The 18,125-nt window shown below is 39.2% G+C and overlaps 1 protein-coding gene and 1 pseudogene across 1 annotated transcript; one reads left to right on the top strand and one right to left on the bottom strand.

The window, feature by feature from the left end:
• Positions 1–841: 841 nt before the first annotated feature.
• Positions 842–1,982, top strand: LOC122450637 (annotated as a pseudogene).
• Positions 1,983–7,606: 5,624 nt separating this feature from the next.
• Positions 7,607–8,577, bottom strand: LOC122449194 (olfactory receptor 51S1). Its single transcript, XM_043480707.1, is given in 2 exon segments — positions 7,607–8,436; positions 8,439–8,577. Coding segments are annotated over 2 exon segments (969 nt in total).
• Between the last annotated feature and the right edge of the window lie 9,548 nt (positions 8,578–18,125).

The raw sequence follows: 18,125 nt of genomic DNA, 5'->3' as shown, positions 1-18,125 counted from the left end.
TCTTTAGGCAGCAACAAATAACTACTGTGGTATGTACCGCATGCCAAGGGAATATTAACCACATCTGAAAGGCTGAGACACAATGCACCCTCAGGATTGTGGTAGATTGATTTTATATTTTCATAAGCATGTGCCATGAACAATAATATAAGATTTAGTCCTCCTTTAACTCCTGTTACTATAGCATCTGTGGTTTGTTTGAGTAAATGACCATTGACCACATCCATGATGTTATAGCTTTTCCAGATTGCAATATATTCCAATTTAGTTTACTTGATCCATAAACCTCCAAATGCAATGGCTTTAAAAAATAAAAAAGTTATTAAAGCACTCTACTACTTCTATAGACAGGCTTCCCAGGTGGCGCTAGTGGTAAAGAACCCATCTGCCAATGAAGAAGACAGAAGACACTTGGGTTCAATCCTTGGGTTGGGAAGAGCCTCTGGAGGAGGGCATGGCAACCCACTCCAGTATTCTTGCCTGGATAATTCCATGGATAGAGGAGCCTGGCGTGCTACAGTCCATAGGGTTTCCAAGAGTCGGATACAACTGAAGAGACTTAGCACGCACACACACACTTCTAGAGTTGTTTAGAAGTATATAAGGGAATAAAGATAGACTCGAAGAGTATAAAGGTCTTAGACAAAAATGAAGAACCTTTTAAAATTTACTCATTTTTCTTTACATAGAAAAAGTTATATAACATTATTTCTTGACAGCTAAATGTGAACTGTGTTTAATTTAACTGACAACTAAAGTGAGTTGTGTTCAGTAAATATAACTAAGAGAATAATAATATGATTATTTATCTACCAGGAGCAGATATGTAAGAGACCTATTTATGATGCTTCCTCTCAATGCCTCAGAAGCTGCAGTCTCCACATTCCTGTTGGTTGGGATCCCAGGGCTTGAGGGTGTGCACATTTGGATCTCCATCCCTATCTGCCTCATGTACCTCATGGCTATCCTGGGCAACTGCACCCATTCTATTTGTCATCAGGACAGAGCCTTCTCTGCATGAACCCATGTACCATTTCCTCCCCATGCTGGCATTATCGGACCTGGGCCTGTCTTTCTCTTCTCTTCCCACCATGCTGAGGATCTTTTTGTTCAACACCATGGAGATTTCTGCTGATGCCTGCATTGCTCAGGAATTTTTCATCCATGGATTCACAGAAATGGAGTCCTCTGTACTCCTGATCATGTCCTTTGATCGCTTTGTAGCCATTCGCAACCCCCTGAGATACAGCTCCATCCTTACTAGCTCCAGAGTTTTCCACAATGGACTAGCATTTGCTTTTATTTATTTATTTATTTTCTTTCTTTCTTTATTTTTTCAGTGGGTTTTGTCATACATTGATATGAATCAGCCATAGATTTACACATATTCCCCATCCCGATCCCCCCTCCCACCTCCCTCTCCACCCGATTCCTCTGGGTCTTCCCAGTACACCAGGCCCGAGCGCTTGTCTCATGCATTTGCTTTTAAAAGCATTCTCCTAGTTCTTCCCCTTCCTTTCACTTTAAAGAGACTCTAATACTGTAATAAACGCCTGTTATCCCACTCCTTCTGCCTCCACTAGGACGTCATGAAGCTGGCGTGCTCTGACAATAGAGTTAACTTCTACCATGGTCTGTTCGTTGCACTCTGTATGAAGTCAAACAGTATGTTAATTGCTGTCTTCTATGTGTTTATTCTGAAGACTGTATTGGGTATTGCATCTCATGGGAAATGGCTTAAAGCTCTTAACACCTGTGTGTCCCATAGCTGCGCTGTGCTCATCTTCTATGTGCCCAACATCACCTTGGCTATTATGCATCACTTTCCCAAGCATATGTCCCCTTTGGCTATGATTCTGATAGCTGATGCATTCTTGCTGGTACCACCCTTGATGAATCCCATCTTGTACTGTGTAAAAACTCAGCAGATTAGACTGAAGGTTCTGGAAAAATTGGAAAACCTGGGTCTGAAGTCTAAATGATGAGGCAAAGGTGGAAGTTCCATTTTCTCTACATCAAATTGTCTTAGGAGTAGGACAACATTTCTTCCAAATAGGAGATGCTTCCATTTACTTTAGAATTCTTAATTATATTAGACAATTAATTAAGTAATCAATTAATATCTATCAGGGATGTCACACACCACAGTTTTTTGATATTAAGGAAGAAGACATTTACAATTTATAAAGTAGGTAGTGATCCTGTTGTTGTTGGGGGAGACTGAGGACATCTATCCTCAGGTAAAAGAGTAAAGAGGATGTCTAACATCAGAGAAGCTTCTAAGTAGGAGTTGAACTGTAATTGGGAGAATTCTGCAAGGTTCTGGACCATTTAGCATCTTTATATTTGCCTCTCAGCATTTGATTCCTCCTTGTGATTTACATTAAACCTTTTCCAATGTGACTAGGTTTGTCTAAGTAAGTTTTCTTCCTTGCTAACCAAAGGGTGGTGCACTGATGTGCCTCAGTAGCATCTGGGAAATAATAAGAATCATAGGATCTTATCCTTCTTCAAGCCTATTAAGTCAGAATCTTTTAACAAGATTCTAGGTGATTGGTGTGTACATTAATGGTTGAAAATTACAAAATATTTTCCTGGGGTAATGTGAAAGGGAAACCTAAGAGTGTGTCTTTTGCTAAAGCCAATTTGGGGGGAAATTGTAGGAGGAAATCCTTGGGGCACAAAGGATGGAGACCTATATGCATCATCAACATTCATACATCTCTTTCATTGACACGTGAATTTCCATAAGGAAAGAGTTATGAATGATTCAAATTTAAAAGTCTCTTCAAGATGAAATACTTCATCCACTGTATATGTTTGGCAGGTGTATCTCAATTTGAACTAAAAGAATAGGCTAAATGAAAGGGTGTGGGTAAAATGGCTAGCATAAAGAAGTGTAATAAACATGAGAGGGCAAATTATGGTTCCAGAAGTTCTTATTAATATCTCTATCCCCGTATGTGCTGTTGAGAGGAGAAAGAACATTTGAGTTCTTCCTGAAACTTATCATTCAAGTTGGTGTGGAATGATTTTCAGAGAGAGGACAGTGCTACGAATGGTAATAGTGAGCACTGAAAACCAAAGATGCTACAGGATTGATGCGGGTGTGGCCAGTGGTCAGGAGAGAGTGAGAGGCAGGCGAGAGCAGTTGAGGCCCTGCTGTAAATGAAGAGCTCTTTGCTCCCATCTCTTAGTAAAGTAATAAACACATGGAGGCAGTCTGAGTCTGCATTTAGCTCATCTACCACCAAGTTACAAAGGGCCATTCAAACGCTTTCAGTAGTTTCGTGTATACAATGAGGTGGTGGGAACTTAAAGAAACTTCCAAATGTAAAGTTCTTTATTCAGATTGAATATGCATACAAAGTTTAAATATAGTTATTTTAATTTCCATGATTAACTCAAAAAAACTATCATTTATTAAATATTTTATATGTTCAGGCATTATGATACAGAGACTTGACTGCATGAAATCCTATTACACCTATTTTGCAAACATGGGACAGCTAGTGCCAAGTCACTCAGGGATAATGAACTGAGGACTCTAAGCCAGGCCTATGGGACTCCACATTCTTTCTATCCAACATTCTACTCTTGGTAAATAAATTGGAAGATGGAGGTAGGTGTTCCAGGGAGGAGGAAAGAGTGGGCTTTGGGGGAAAAAAAAAAAAAGTTTCTTAGAGACCTCATCACTGTTCTTCAAGACCAAGCTGTTTCTCCATTTAATAATTTTAAAAGAGTGTTTTGTAGCAGGGGTTTTAAATTAAGACAAACCTGAAAATAAATTCTGTTTAGTAACTAATTTTATAGACTTGGGCCATTCTTAAAATCTCACCCTCAGTATTCTCATTTGTGAAATTTAGAGATTGACATCTAATTAGTTAATCAAGAGAATATATATCTTAAAGAATAGTTTGATAAAATATGAGGCTATAACTGCTTCTGTATTCCTAGAATATATTCTAATGTATCACTGTGTGTTCTTATCTTGTCACTAAATGGATTTGATCTGAAAATTTGATTTTTTCACTTTTCATTTAAAATGTGTTCTTCTGTAATCACAAGTAACAAAGATGTTTCAACTGTTCAACATATTAAAGTAGAAAATTACTGTGTTAGTGAATGTTGAAAAAACATTTAATAGGATTCATTAAGTAAGCTTATTAAATTTTTTTAAATGCAACATACATGAAATATTTAAGCATTATAAAGTTTATTCAAAGATCTAGCAGTCAACCATTGTGCCAGTAAGTGAAACACTAATGCCATTTAAATAAAATGAGAAACAGCATTTTATGTTCACTCTTAAACTTTCATAACGGGTTGGAGATTCCAATGAATTTAATAAAATAAGAAAATGAAATAATTTATATGACTATTAGGGGAACATTACCTGTTATCTATTTTTACTTATGAATGCTATTAATAAATACAAATAAAATACAAAAATTAAAAAATTGTTTCTAAAAGTTTATGATAATTTGGTAAGTACATACTAATGCAAGATAAAAATGTTTTTCTCAATCTAGCAATATATATGTGGAGATAGAAATGGCTGGTTATCTCAGTTGATTAGAGCGTGGTGCTAATAACACCAAGGTCATGGGTTTGATCCCCGTACAGGCCACAGAAAATTTTCCTCCTTACCACCCAAGGTGGTTACATGTTAAGGGCTTCCCAGGTGGTGCTAGTGGTAAAGAACCTTCGAGAGACATGGGTTTGATTCCTGGGTTGGGAAGATCCCCTGGAGAAGGAAATGGCAACCCACTCCAGTATTCTTGCCTGGGGAAACACATGGAGAGAGGAGCCTGGCAGGCTATAGTCCTTGGCATTGCTAGGAGTCAGACATGGCTGTGTTGTAGCCATGTATTCTGGGAAACTCACTCACTCAGAAGGACAATGCAGATAGTGGAGTGCAGTTTATTACACTGGTGGGCCCAAGGCAGCGTCTCCTCTTAGCCAAGGACCCCGACCAGTTTTTGTGAAAACCTTATATACCCTAAGTGTATGTGCTCAAACCTACCTCCCCAAATTCCCTGAAACTAGTCTGAACAAAGGAAAAGAAAGATACATTCAAAGTTAAGCCATGAACAAAGGAAAAGAAAGATACAAAGTTAAGCCATGATTCGTATGCCTTAAACCCGTGATTTGTATGCCTTAAGCCTAGGTAGTTAACAGTGGACAACTATCAATAGGCCTGTGGTCATACCTCAAAAAGCATAATAGAATTTATGATTCTATTTGGCTACACAGATAATTAGGGTATTCTTTTAGGCAACGGAGAGTCTAGGTATGGGCCCTGGGGCTCTTCCATCCGGGGGGTCTGGTTTTCCAGCTGGTATGTCGTTTCCACAGATACTGGGCATATAGCTTAAAGTCCACAGTCTGGCCCAAGATGGAGTCCTGATTTCAAGATGGAGCCTGTTCTGTCTGTTTCCTCCTTCAGCTAAGCACACACACACACACAGAAATGGGGTAATGTTTTATTTATAATAGCAACACAATCATGCATTTTAAAAACTACATAGAAATAGATTTAAATAAACTGAATAATTTTATTAAAAAGTGTAAAAAAGGTATTAATAAATGAAATACATAAATTCTTGTATGTGGAAACTTATGAATGCTGATTTGGTTATATTTATCTATTAAAATGTAATTCTTATTAGAATTTCAAAGTTTTTCATTGTTTTTGAGAGAGGATCACTCTATACTGCGTATTAACCAAATCACACTATGAAGCTAGTCTATTAGATCAGTGATATGTGAATATATATGACACATACATTGTTGTTGTTCATTTACTCATTTGTGTCTGACTCTGCAACCCCATGGACTGCAGCATACCAGGCCTCCCTGTCCATCACCAACTCCCAGATTTTGCTCAAACTCATGTCTATTGAGTCAATGATGTCATCCAACCATCTTATCCTCTGTCATCCCCTTCTCCCCCTGCCCTTTCCAAGCATCAGAGTCTTGTTCAAAGAGTCAGCTCTTCACATCAGGGGGCCAAAGTATTGGAGCTTCAGCATCAATCCTTCCAATGAATATTCAGGGTTGATTTCCTTTAGGATTGACTGGTTTGACCTCCTTTGCTGTCCAAGGGACTCTCAAGAGTCTCCTCTAGCACCACAGTTTGAAAGCATCCAATTCTTCAGTGCTCAGCCTTCTTTATGGTCCAGCTCTCACATCTGTATATGACTACTGGAAAAACTACAGCTTTTACTTTGCCTGTTGGCAAAATGATGTCTCTGCTTTTTAATATGCTGTCTAGGTTTGTCATAGCTTTTCTTCCAAGGAGCAAGCATCTTTTAAGTTCATGGCTGCAGTCACCATCTGCAGTGATTTTGGAGCCCAAGGAAAGAAAGTCTCTCACTGTTTCCATTGTTTCCCCATCTATTTGCCATGAAATGATGGGACCAGATGCCAAGATCTTCATTTTTTGAATGTTGAATTTAAGTCAGCTTTTTCACATATATATCATACTTCATAAAAAGATTTCTAAAGCGAAGTCCATATTCATGCACACACCTAAAATATGACATATATGCTGCTTAGTCAGTCATGTCTGAGTCTTTGCGATCCCATGGACTGTAGTCTGCTAAGTTCCTCTATTCATGGGATTCTCCAGGCAAGAGTACTGGAGTGGGTTGCCATTCCCTTCACCAGGGAATATTCCCAATCCAGGGCTTGAACCAGGTCTCCTCCATTACAGGTAGATTCTTTACCATCTGAGTCACCAGGGAAGCCAAAAAGATGACAAACATAGTTTTTTATTTCAGTGAGAAAAAGAGAATGTATTTAATAGTTGATGCTACCACAAGTACATAATTACCTTGTTAATATAACATTGAACTTAGAAAGAAAAGTCATTATATAGTTCTTTTAAAAAAGGCTTAAGAGAATATGTGCAGAACAGGTTAAAGACACTTGTTTTAAAAGCAACATATGAAACACAAAAATTATAAAGATATATAAAATGGATTTTATTGTGTAAAACTGTATTTACTTAAGATTTGGATGCTTAAATAATGAGAAAAGGTAAATACTATATTGGCAAAGGTATAAAAAAGGATTTTATATAAAGGATTTCTTGCACATTTGTTTTTAAAACCATAAACAATCCAGCAGAAAAATGGATGAAAGCTTTTTGAAGAGACTTCATAGAGGAGGAAACAAAATAGCCAACAGATATTGTTGGCTAAGACACTGTTTCTATTAGGAAAATCTGATGTAAAGTAAAATGATATTATCGTCACTAATAAAATTGATGGAAATTTAAGAATAATGGTAAGGGGAATTCTGGTGGGCATGCAGAAAAAGCACGCTCCCACACACCTGAACGATTGTGACAAGACTTAGATTCTGACCCTTTCTGTGCCATGGACGTGATATTAATAGGGGGTTACAATAGACCACTCCCCTTCTCTAGGGCTCATAAACTTTCATCAATATGCACATGCACACTTCAAGGGTCAGGAATACATATCTGTGTACATGCACTTTTGTGTACATGAATGACATTTTATGCATGATGAACTGAGTTCTCAGTCATGGAAACCTTTGTGTCAGGTAACCACCAAACATGAAGGGAACATCCTTCTCACTGAGCACAACCTACCTTCCTGGGCTGCAACCTCTTGTGGACTCTCTCTCTAATCTCCTTCATCTTGACACTATAGAGAATGGGGTTTACCAATGGGGGAAGCAGGAAGTGGACATAGGAGAGAAGAGTATGGGCAGGCTGAGGGATTGGCATCCTGAGACGATCAATGAGAGCCAGGAGGACCATGGGCACATAGAAGAGAAGCACAGCAGAGAGGTGGGCAGCGCAGGTTTGGCCAGCCTTCCAGCGATCCTCCCTGGGTCCCAAACCTTGCAACACCCTGCCAATTAGGCCATAGGAGAAGAAAATAAGCAGAGGATCCAAGCCCATGGCTGACAGGACCACAAAAAGGCTGTAGACCGCTCCCCCACCTCCGGGGCAGGCCAAACGGGCCATATCTGGGTGCAAGCAGTAAGAATGGGTCAGGACCTGTGGACGGCAGTAAAGCATGTGGGCCAGGAGGAATGGCAGGGGCAGGTGGAGACCCAGGCATCGGAAAGCAATGGCCACACAGATCTTGCTGATGACACCACTGGTGAGGAGTGTTGGGTAGTGGAGAGGGCGGCAAATGGCCAGTGCCCCATCCAAGGCCATGGTGAGTAAGACAGAGGACTCCATGATGGAAAAGACATGGACAAAGAACATCTGGAGGAGGCAGGCTGAGGCAGAGACAGCATGAGTATTCGCAAAGGCAAGGCCCAGCAGGGTGGGCATCAGGGCTGTGGCCAAGCCAACATCAGACATGCTGAGCAGGAAGAGGAAGAAGTACATTGGGCGGTGCAGTGTGGGCTCCAGGGTAATGATCCAGAGGATAGCACCATTGCCAGGGCAGAGAGAAGGTAGACAGTGATGAGGGGTGTTGCCCACCAGGAGGGTACAGCCGACAGGCCTGGTAGGCCCACCAACAGGAAGGTGGGGGCCATCGAAGTGCTGGTATTGGGAGCTGAGTGGGTGAGGAATGTTGACATACTTCAGGATCCCACTTTGAACTCTGGAAACTGAAAACTGATTAGAAAGATTTATTTAAGCTTATGACACATTTGCATAAGGCTTTCTAAAACTGCCTGCCCCCTCCCTCTCCTGCCTCAGCACACATACACATACTCATTCTAGTATCTATGCCATAGTCATCCCTTGCCTTGGAGCATTTTCTATAGCTGTCCACAAAGCTCCGATTCTCTCTTAAATTATTTTCCCATTTTCTTCAACCCTGTTTTTCACTGTAGCTTTCTTCCTAATTTGGTCGCTCATTTAATGGAAAACACCCAGAAGGGGGTCTATACTCCTATGATCATGTTTTCTTTTTTTCTTTTTTAAATGTATTTGGCTATGCAGGATCTTAGTTGCAGCATGCAAACTAAGTTGCCGCATGTGGAATCTAGTTCCCTGACCAGGGATTGAACTCCAGGCTTCCTGCATTGTGAGTATGGAGTGTTAGCCACAGGACCACCAGGGAAGTCCCTAAACATGTTTTCTGCTCCTCCCAGTCCCAGGCAATCTGACTTCTGTGCTGCCTTAACACACATTTCAGTTCACTTTAACTGCTCTCATTAGTCATCCATTATTCCTTTATTACTAAATCTAGGGGCACTTACACATCCTAAGCTGATGTATTTCTCAATGAGCTTTGGCTCTTATGAAACACTTTCTCCTTTTTTTAATTCTACCTCCCAGAATTTATATTCTTAGCTCTCCATGCCCTGTCCCATCCGATTTATACACTGGTATTTTTGAGAATCTTTATTTGGTTATTTCCTTTTTCCTCAGTGGCATTCCTCCTGACTTCAACTAAACTTTATAAATTGATGAATCATAAATATATCCCCAGATCATTCTATATTTAGCTCACCCAAATCTCTACTTAGATGTTGTAAGCATTTTAAATTCAAATAATCCAAATCAGATCTTAACAAATGTATTCACATACAAAATATTAAATTGTGCTTTGTTCTTATATTGCAAACAAAAATCAACTCAAGAAGGTTTAAAGATTTAAACATAAGACCTGGAATTGCTAGATGAAAATATAAGGGAAAAGCTTCATAACATAGGAATTGGTGATAATTTCTTGAGTATGACACTAAAAGCACATGTGATGAAAGCAAAATTAGGAAAGTGGCACCGTATCAACAGAAAACCTTCCGTATAGCAAAGGAAACAATCAATGGAATAGAAAGGTAACCTACAAGATGGAAGAGGATATTTTTAAACCATATATCTAATAAATCTAATATCTAAAATGCATGAAGAGTTTCTACAGCTCAATAGCAAAAAAGGAATAACTCCATTTTAAAAACAGAAAAGGAATTGAGTAGGCATTTCTCCCAAGATTACGTACAAATGGCCAACAGATACATGAAAAGATACTCAACATCAGTAATAATCAAGGAAATGCAAATAAAATCTTAATTATATAATAACCTCACACTTGTTGAGATGACTATAATTTTTTTAAAAAAGATAGGAGTTGGCAAGGATATGAAGAAATTGGAACCCCTGTACACTGTTACTGGGAATGTGAAATGGTGCAGTCACCAAGGAAAACAGTAGTGTTCCTCAAAAAATTAAAAATGGAATTGCTAAATGATCCATAAATCTGTTTTGGGGTATACATTCAAAAAAATTGAGATCAGAATCTCAAAGGATATCTGCACCCCCATGTTCCTTGGAGCACTATTCACAATAGTCAATATATGGAAACAACCTAAATGTCAATCAGTGGATAAATGAAGGTATACACACAAGGAAGGCTTTTTCTATTGTTACTTAGTCACTAAGTCATGTCAGACTTTTTGTGACCTCGTGGACTGTAGCCTGCCAGGTTCCTCTGTCCCTGTGATTTCCCAGGCAAGAATACTGGAGCAGGTAACCATTTCCTTCTCCTGGGGATCTTCTTCATGCAGGGCTGGAACCAGTGCCTCCTGCATTAGCAGGCGGATTTTTTTTTTTTTTTTAACCACTGAGTCAATAGGGAAGCCTAGAAGGAAGGTTATTCAGCCTTAAGAATGAAGAATAACTTGCAATATACAACAACATGGATGGACCTGGAGACAGTATGCTAAGTGAAATAAGCCTGTCACAGAAGGACAAATACTGCATGATTCCACTTATATGAAGTATATCAATAGTCAAATTCAGAGGAACAAAGAGGAGAACGGTGGTTGCCAGGAGAGGGGGAAAATTCTGTTTAATGAATAAAAAGTTTCAGTTATGCCAGATGAAAAAGTTCTAGAAATCTTCTGTACCTAGAGTTACCAACTTAAAAATTTAAGAGGTTAGATCTCATGATTCATTCTTAAAGTAAAAAATTTCACAGCAAAAAAAAAAAAAATCTAATATAACTGTGGTATTTTATATGAGGTTAAAAGATTAGGGAAACAATGGAACAGAGTGTCCCTAAATGGAACAATATTTGCAGTTTACATTACTGAATGAAGTTTAGAATGTGAAATACGTTTAAAAACTACAAATAGATAAGAAAGATGAGTGATCTAATATCAAATTTGGCAAAATATGAATTCTTTTCCTTATAAGGATAAATACAAATACTAAACAAATGTACAATAAAATCAGTCTCAATGGTCACAAAAAGAATACACATTTTCAAAATAATAAAAGTTTTCCTACCCATCACATGGAATAAATCATAAAATCTGATAAAATTATATTCTGGAAAAGATTAAGGGCCTGCTCTTAATCAAGGCTGCAAGATTATAAAACTGTGTGGCCCTTTTGGGAGCAATTTGGCAGAACTCATTAAAACAAGAACCTTATTTGGTAGTTCTAGTTCTTGAAATGTTAATCAGACAGAACAATTCTCATATGCATAAAGAGGCATAAAAAAGATTTTTGTTTGCAAAAGGAAAAAAGAAGTAGAGTTTTTTATAACTCTTCAATTAATTAGTCTGATAACTAATTAATCAGGGAGATGGTCGTGATAAGTAAAAATCTTAATCGTTAAGAATGAAAATATATTGTTGAGTTAAAAAATGTATAGTGATTTCTATACAATGGCATCAGTTTAAAACGCTCTTAAAGTACTCTGTCTCCCTGATAGCTATATTTGTATTTAAATGCCTAGAAGCCCTGGAAGGATTTGCATTCAGTCCATTTGATAAGAGTAGCAATGGCTGTGAAAAAGGGACTAATACTGGACTGAGGATAGGAATTCAAAGATGACTTTGGCCTTAAGACTAATATTTTATTTTTTCAACCTGATAGCTTCTTGTATCAAATGAGTAACTGTCAATTACTTGGTAAGCTCCATTGTTTCTTATCAGATATTTCTCTCTAATCCAATTCTTTCACTCATCAATAATGCTGTGGTCTTTGCTGAAGCTTATATTTGCATTATCTCTATTGGTTTTCCTGCTACCAATTCTGCTTTTTAATCCTTCCACCATACAGATCACACAGTGTTATTTCCAGTTTGCTGTCTGATAATGTGGCCTTGATGTCTTTCCTCAAATCCATGTGGTTTTCTACTGCTTTAAAACAGAGTCCAAAACCCCTTACCATCTGGCCCCAAACAACGTTTACTGTTTAATCCAATTCTGTTCTATTTCTACTCACCCATTTTAGCCTTCCAGCCCTACTGTGACTTCTCAGGTATGTCACTGACTTTCACATCTTCAAAAATACAATACATAAGTGCAGTTTTCTTCTCTCTTTCTGTATCATCATGCCTCATATATACCATGGAGTTCCAGCACAGATACTGTTTCTCCCCTGAACCCCTGCGGACCACCTTTTCTCCCAGGGCTGGGGATAGATTACTTACCCTCTCCTGTCACACTCTGGCACATTCTCTAATACAGTCTCTAACATTCTCAGTTATTAATATTTCCTTCTATGCCTTCCTCCTCAATGTACTGTTACTTCCTCAAGCTATGGTTCTTTATTTTATTCATTATAGCGATTCCAGTTTCTAGTTTATGTGTGGGTGTTCAGTGTACTCACTCATGTCCAACTCTGCAACCCCATGGACTGTAGCCTGCCAGGCTCCTCTGTCCATGAATTTTACAGGCAAGAATTCTGGAGTAGGCTTCTGTCATTTTCTCCTCCAGGGGATCTTCACAACTAAGGGATCAAACCCACCTCTCTCGTGTCTCCTGCATTGGCAGGTGAATTCTTTACCACTGTGCCACCTATAGAGCCCTTCTATTAATAGTTTATATTAAGCTGCAAATAAATTTGATTCATAAGTCTTTTGTACTACTATTTTGCACTTCTGCTATTCTATTTCTCTAAATTTTCTTCTGGATTTGATCACTTTCTGAAATGCCCACTTGGTTTTGTTATTCCATAATTATCACCTTTCTCAAAATCTTCCCATCCACCCCTAATGCAGATCTCATATAAATTTCTTCAAAATGTTATTCTTTCTTTCAGCGGAGTGCTTTCTTCCCAACCTATTTCTAGTTCACACCTTCCCCTCCTGTTTCTTGGGTTCTCTGCCTCTCTAACCACTAGATGGAGCTTCTGAGTGTTGCAGCTTGCAATCAGGAGAAGGACGGTTCCTGCTACATACCATACATTTCACAGAACATCCCCGTTCGTTAAAACAGGTCAGGTAGTGGGTTATGCTTGATGGATGTAAGGTAGAAATATGCTTGGGACAGGTTTCTGTTTTGGGGATATTTAAGCCACCGTATTTGGCGAATCCACTAAGGAATGAAAATGAAAGTGAAAGTCGCTCAGTCATATCCAACTCTTTGCCACCCTATGGACTTTATATATAGTCCATGGAAGTCTCCAGACCAGAATACTGAAATGGAAAGCCGTTCCCTTCTTCAGGGGATCTTCCCAACCCAGGGGTTGAACCCAGGTCTCCCTCATTGCAGGCAGATTCTTTACCAGCTGAACTTTTCAGAATCGTCAAAGTCCTCTCTTACATACCTAACAGGTATACAAGAAGCACTTATATTGTCTCCCATTTACACTATTCACACACAAAAGGACACTCACATCTGGTAATCAACACGCATGCCCACACATAACACAGACATATACATATGCACTCACACATGCAATGGAGAGATTGGAGCAGCCATATAAAGATGGCAGAGAATTATGAACAAATGTTCTCAATTTACAGTTGTGTCCAGACCAAGACTGGTTGTAGGGTTCTCACTATAATTCTCTTTGCTACTTACCAGACCAGCATCGAAGAATGTATGTGTCAGACAGGGTCTTCAGTTGCAGATGAATGCTACAGAATTAGAAGTGGCCAATTTGAGAAATTGCTAAGTTAGGTCATAGGGGATAAATCACCGAAGGAAGAAATGGCTAAGGGATTGGACTTTTCTCCAAGGTGATGATTGCCCCACCATTTCCTGAGAGACCTCTGCTTGTCTCCATACTAACCTTGACTGTACAGAAAGAGATATTTTCAGGGCCAAGCACCAATGAATCTGCTGGGGACAGGTGGTATATCCATATGACAAAGTAAGAGATCAAATCAGATACGTTATGAAATTTGAATACACAAGAGACCTAGGCATATAAGAAACATTTTATAAAGGGTGTCACATGTGGGATTGAGAAATAAAACAATCCAGAGAACAAAAATGATTTGGTAAATTATAGAGCCTAACTTTTGGTAATAAGCTCTCTATTTTTGATCTCAAATCTGTGGCTAGTTGGAATACAAGGTAGGGATCAGTTCTGCTACTCCGTATATTCAGATTTTTTCTCACACTGTGTCTTTGTGAGGACACCCATGGGATTTAGCTTTGCTCTGAAGAATCTGGGGAAAAGGACCCCTGGTAATCTTATCAGGAGTGTAAGGTAGGAGAAAGCCTGGCTATAGAGGATAGCATACATTGCTACTGAATTTTCAAGATTCCTCATGCTCTACCATTCAGATTTTGGCCACCAGTAAGCTTAGAACTATACTACACTAATTTTTCCAATAGCTTTTTAGTTTCTATTGGAGTATAGATGATTAACAATGTTGTGATAGTTTCAGGTGGATATCAAAGAGACTCAGCCATACCTGTAAATGTATCCATTCTTCCCCAAACTCCCCTCCCATCCAGCCTGCCCCATAATATTGAGCAGAGTTCCCCGTGCTATATAGTAGGTCCTTGTGGGTTATGCGTTTTACAAACTATACCATATTAATTTTAAGACATCTCTCAGTGATATATTTGGTCTTCAAAGTTTGCTTCAAGTGACTTCCTATCTCTAAAGTATGGTGGTAACTGTGAGAGTCCTTTATGTCTAGTCTCCAAGACTTTAACCCAATCCTGAATACTGCAAGCTGGTTCAGAATCCATGCCTTTGCATGGACAGTTATTTCTACCTTCACACCATTATCCATTTCAGGAAACAATTTATTCTTATAAGAGCTCATCTGCTACCAGTTCCCATAGACCTGCTAATGTTAATATATTACTCCCTGCAAACAGATCACTTCTTCTTATTCTCCTAACTCTACGCATCCCTCTAGCATAAACTCGAGCACTATTGTAACACTTTCCATGCCTTGCTGCTGCTCTGTGAGCTGTATACAGACATATTATCTCTTATGTTTTTCATTCATATAATAATGGTATCTTTCCATTATACATGAAATAAATTTGTTGAATTCCATGAGCTGTTTTAAAGAGTCTGCTTAAATAAAAATTGCTCTAATTGTCCAGATTCTGAGCCCATAGCTCCCTCTAAATGTCATTGTGCTTTTCTAACCTTTCTACTGCTCCATCCCAATTCTCCAACCCAAATCTACATTCCCATGCTTCAAAACTGGAAGTAACTTACGCAAATGGTCAAATTATTTACCCTATCTTCTTTCTGCCCTCTCAGGCTCAGAAATAGTAACTTTCACACCTATTTCACCCTCTGCTTTCCTCATTCTTGTTTCATCTCCCCAGTTACTACCCTCTTCCCATTTACTTTATCACTCTTACCTCAAGTCTTATGGTCCTTTTCACACCTGCTTCTCCCTTTGTGCGGTTCACTCACTTGGTTCTCCCAGCGACCCTCACACACTTTGGGGTTCTATTGGACTGCCTCAGATGTACTCCTTATGCGACCCTTGTTGTACAGCTTCTGGGGGAGTGGGTGGGGTGTGGGGTACAGGAAAGTAGAGCACAGGGGTCCAGTCTCTTGTTGCCAGAGCCCCATGGGGATCCTGAGACTGCTGTAGTTAGTTAAGGGTCTGTAGTTCTGCCCAGAGGAAGCATCATGATAACCTTTGAACTGTAGCTGGAATGGAAGAATCCTTCCATCCCCAGCATCAAGTCTTGCTCTCACAGCCTGTAAAATAAATCTCTTTCCACCCCACACTAACCCTGAGCTCATAGGCCCACTAGGTCCTGATGCCCTGTTTTGTCCTGGCCTTTCTGCTCTTCGGCAGTTTACAACCTCTCCCAAGCCTTTTTTTTCAAAGAGCAGATAATGAGCCGAAGAGAGTATCCCAGGTTTAGTCCATAGGGACACCTTCTGGATTTGATGCTTGTCTTTGTTTTGACTAATTGCCATGAGCTCAGTGGAGTACCACAGGGTGCTAATGGCCCTAAGGGTACAGGTTCCATCTCTACAAAGGTCACTTAGTCACTTTGCTTTGTAACTTAGGCTAGTGGCTGAATCGATTCAAATAATTGATCCATTCAAAGAGGGCTGTTGAATGACCTTTTATCCTCGTTATGGTTTGATGCTCATCCCCAACCACACTCTGCTACACATAAAGTCAGATCTCTGAAATACAGCAATGAGTTAGACTGGGTCCCCTCACTCCTCTGGCCCAAATCAAGTCATTTGGGCTCAGTCTTTTTCTCTGTATTCCCTATATTTGCTCTCTCTCATTTCCCTGCCATTTCTCATTCTTTACAAACATCCTGTTGTCTGGGGGATCAAGTATCAGGCACCCCCACTCCCCACACCAGCTTGTGGCTTTTCCTTCACACCTTGGGCATAATTAGCACAAATCTCTGTAAAGAACCTAGGGACTCACGTGTGTCATGCCACCCACTGCTCCTCCCCTACCTGAAGACTTTCAGGGATGTTTTTGTTCCTATAATCCCTAAGGCAGACCTGGGTAACCAGATTCCAGCTTGTGGGTTTATACTGGCTTATTCCTGTTACTTTTACTCCTCTTGAAGAGATTGTGCATTAATGTCTTTATCCCCAGGGTACAACTAAATTTCTCCTGGACTCAAGTTACTGCATCCTTCCTCTCATTTTCTTCCAGAAAATTCCAGTAGGTGTGATCTATTGGACCTGGAGGCTGCCCTCAAACTCTCCAACTGAAGCTTTTTTTAATCCCTGGGGATTGGAACTAGGACCTTGATAAAGTCAGTTTTACCTCCTCAGAACACCCACTGTCCCATAGCCAGTCCTGTCATAGGTTCCCTGTTCAATTCAATGTACCATTCTCTATACTTTCATGCCTTTGGAATCAGGGTTGTCTCTTCTCTCATCTCTAAACCATAGAAATGGTCCCATATTTCTGTGCTCTGGTCTTCCTAATGTTCAGGATAACTATTTTCTAATGTGACAAGTGAATCTGACCTAATAGTTTGGAGGAAGTGACAGAATTAAACCATTCGTAGATACTTCTTTATCTCAGATCAACATGTCTGTCATCTGCTATCATATTTCAGGAGCCCACAATATGGCATTATGACTTTCATATTTAGACCTGTCTAGGTAAAAATCCCTGCTTTTCTACTTTCTATCTATAATACAGGACAAGCCACTTCACATCTCCAAGCTTCAGTTTCCTCATCAGTAAAAAGAGTTTGTATGTAAGGTTAGTGAAGTGTCCAGAATATGTGTAACTCCTATTATGTGCTGTTTGTGCCCATCATTGTCAGGTCTCCAATCTTCCCTCTTTGTTGTCCAAAGTGGCTTTCTCTCAAAGATGAGTTATAAGCACCTGATATATATCAGATATTATTATAGGCTACAGTAGTAAACAAGGGAGTAAATAAGAGTAGTCAGGTTGCTTGTTTCACAGATCTTCCAGCCGGGAGAGTGATAGACAATAAATGAATAAACAATTCAGAACAATTCAGACAATTCCAGATGGCTCTATCTAAGGTCTATAAAACAAACAGAAAAGGATCATGGGATAATGAATGGAGAGTGGCTGAATACTATAGAAAGGGGGATATTTCTGAAGGTTATATTTAAACTGAAATCTAAATATTGAGAATGAAATAGCCATGTGCTGATATGGACAAAGCATGTTTCAGGCAAGTTCTCAAGCAGTGAGGCAAGACTAAGTTTTTGTTTGAAGTCCAAGGAAATACTCTTGGGTGTTTTCAAAGTAGAGAAATGTAAAGACATGATTTGTGATTTTAAAAAGTTATATCTACCTGCCATGTAGAGTAGGAATGGATTTAGCAGGCAAAAGTGGAAACAGGAAGACCATTTAAGATTATCAGAAAGTACCACATGTATGTGGAATCTAAAAAAAATAAAAAGAATACTAATTAATTTCTTTACAAAACAGTAACAGACTCAGAGACAGAAAAAAAAAAAAATTATATTTACCAAAGGGAAAAAG

The sequence above is a fragment of the Cervus canadensis genome, chromosome 11 (genome assembly GCF_019320065.1).
Source record: "Cervus canadensis isolate Bull #8, Minnesota chromosome 11, ASM1932006v1, whole genome shotgun sequence".
NCBI classification, from domain to species: Eukaryota; Metazoa; Chordata; class Mammalia; order Artiodactyla; family Cervidae; genus Cervus; species Cervus canadensis.
Note: the sequence above shows the minus strand (reverse complement) of the source record. Positions and strands in the feature narration are given on the sequence as shown.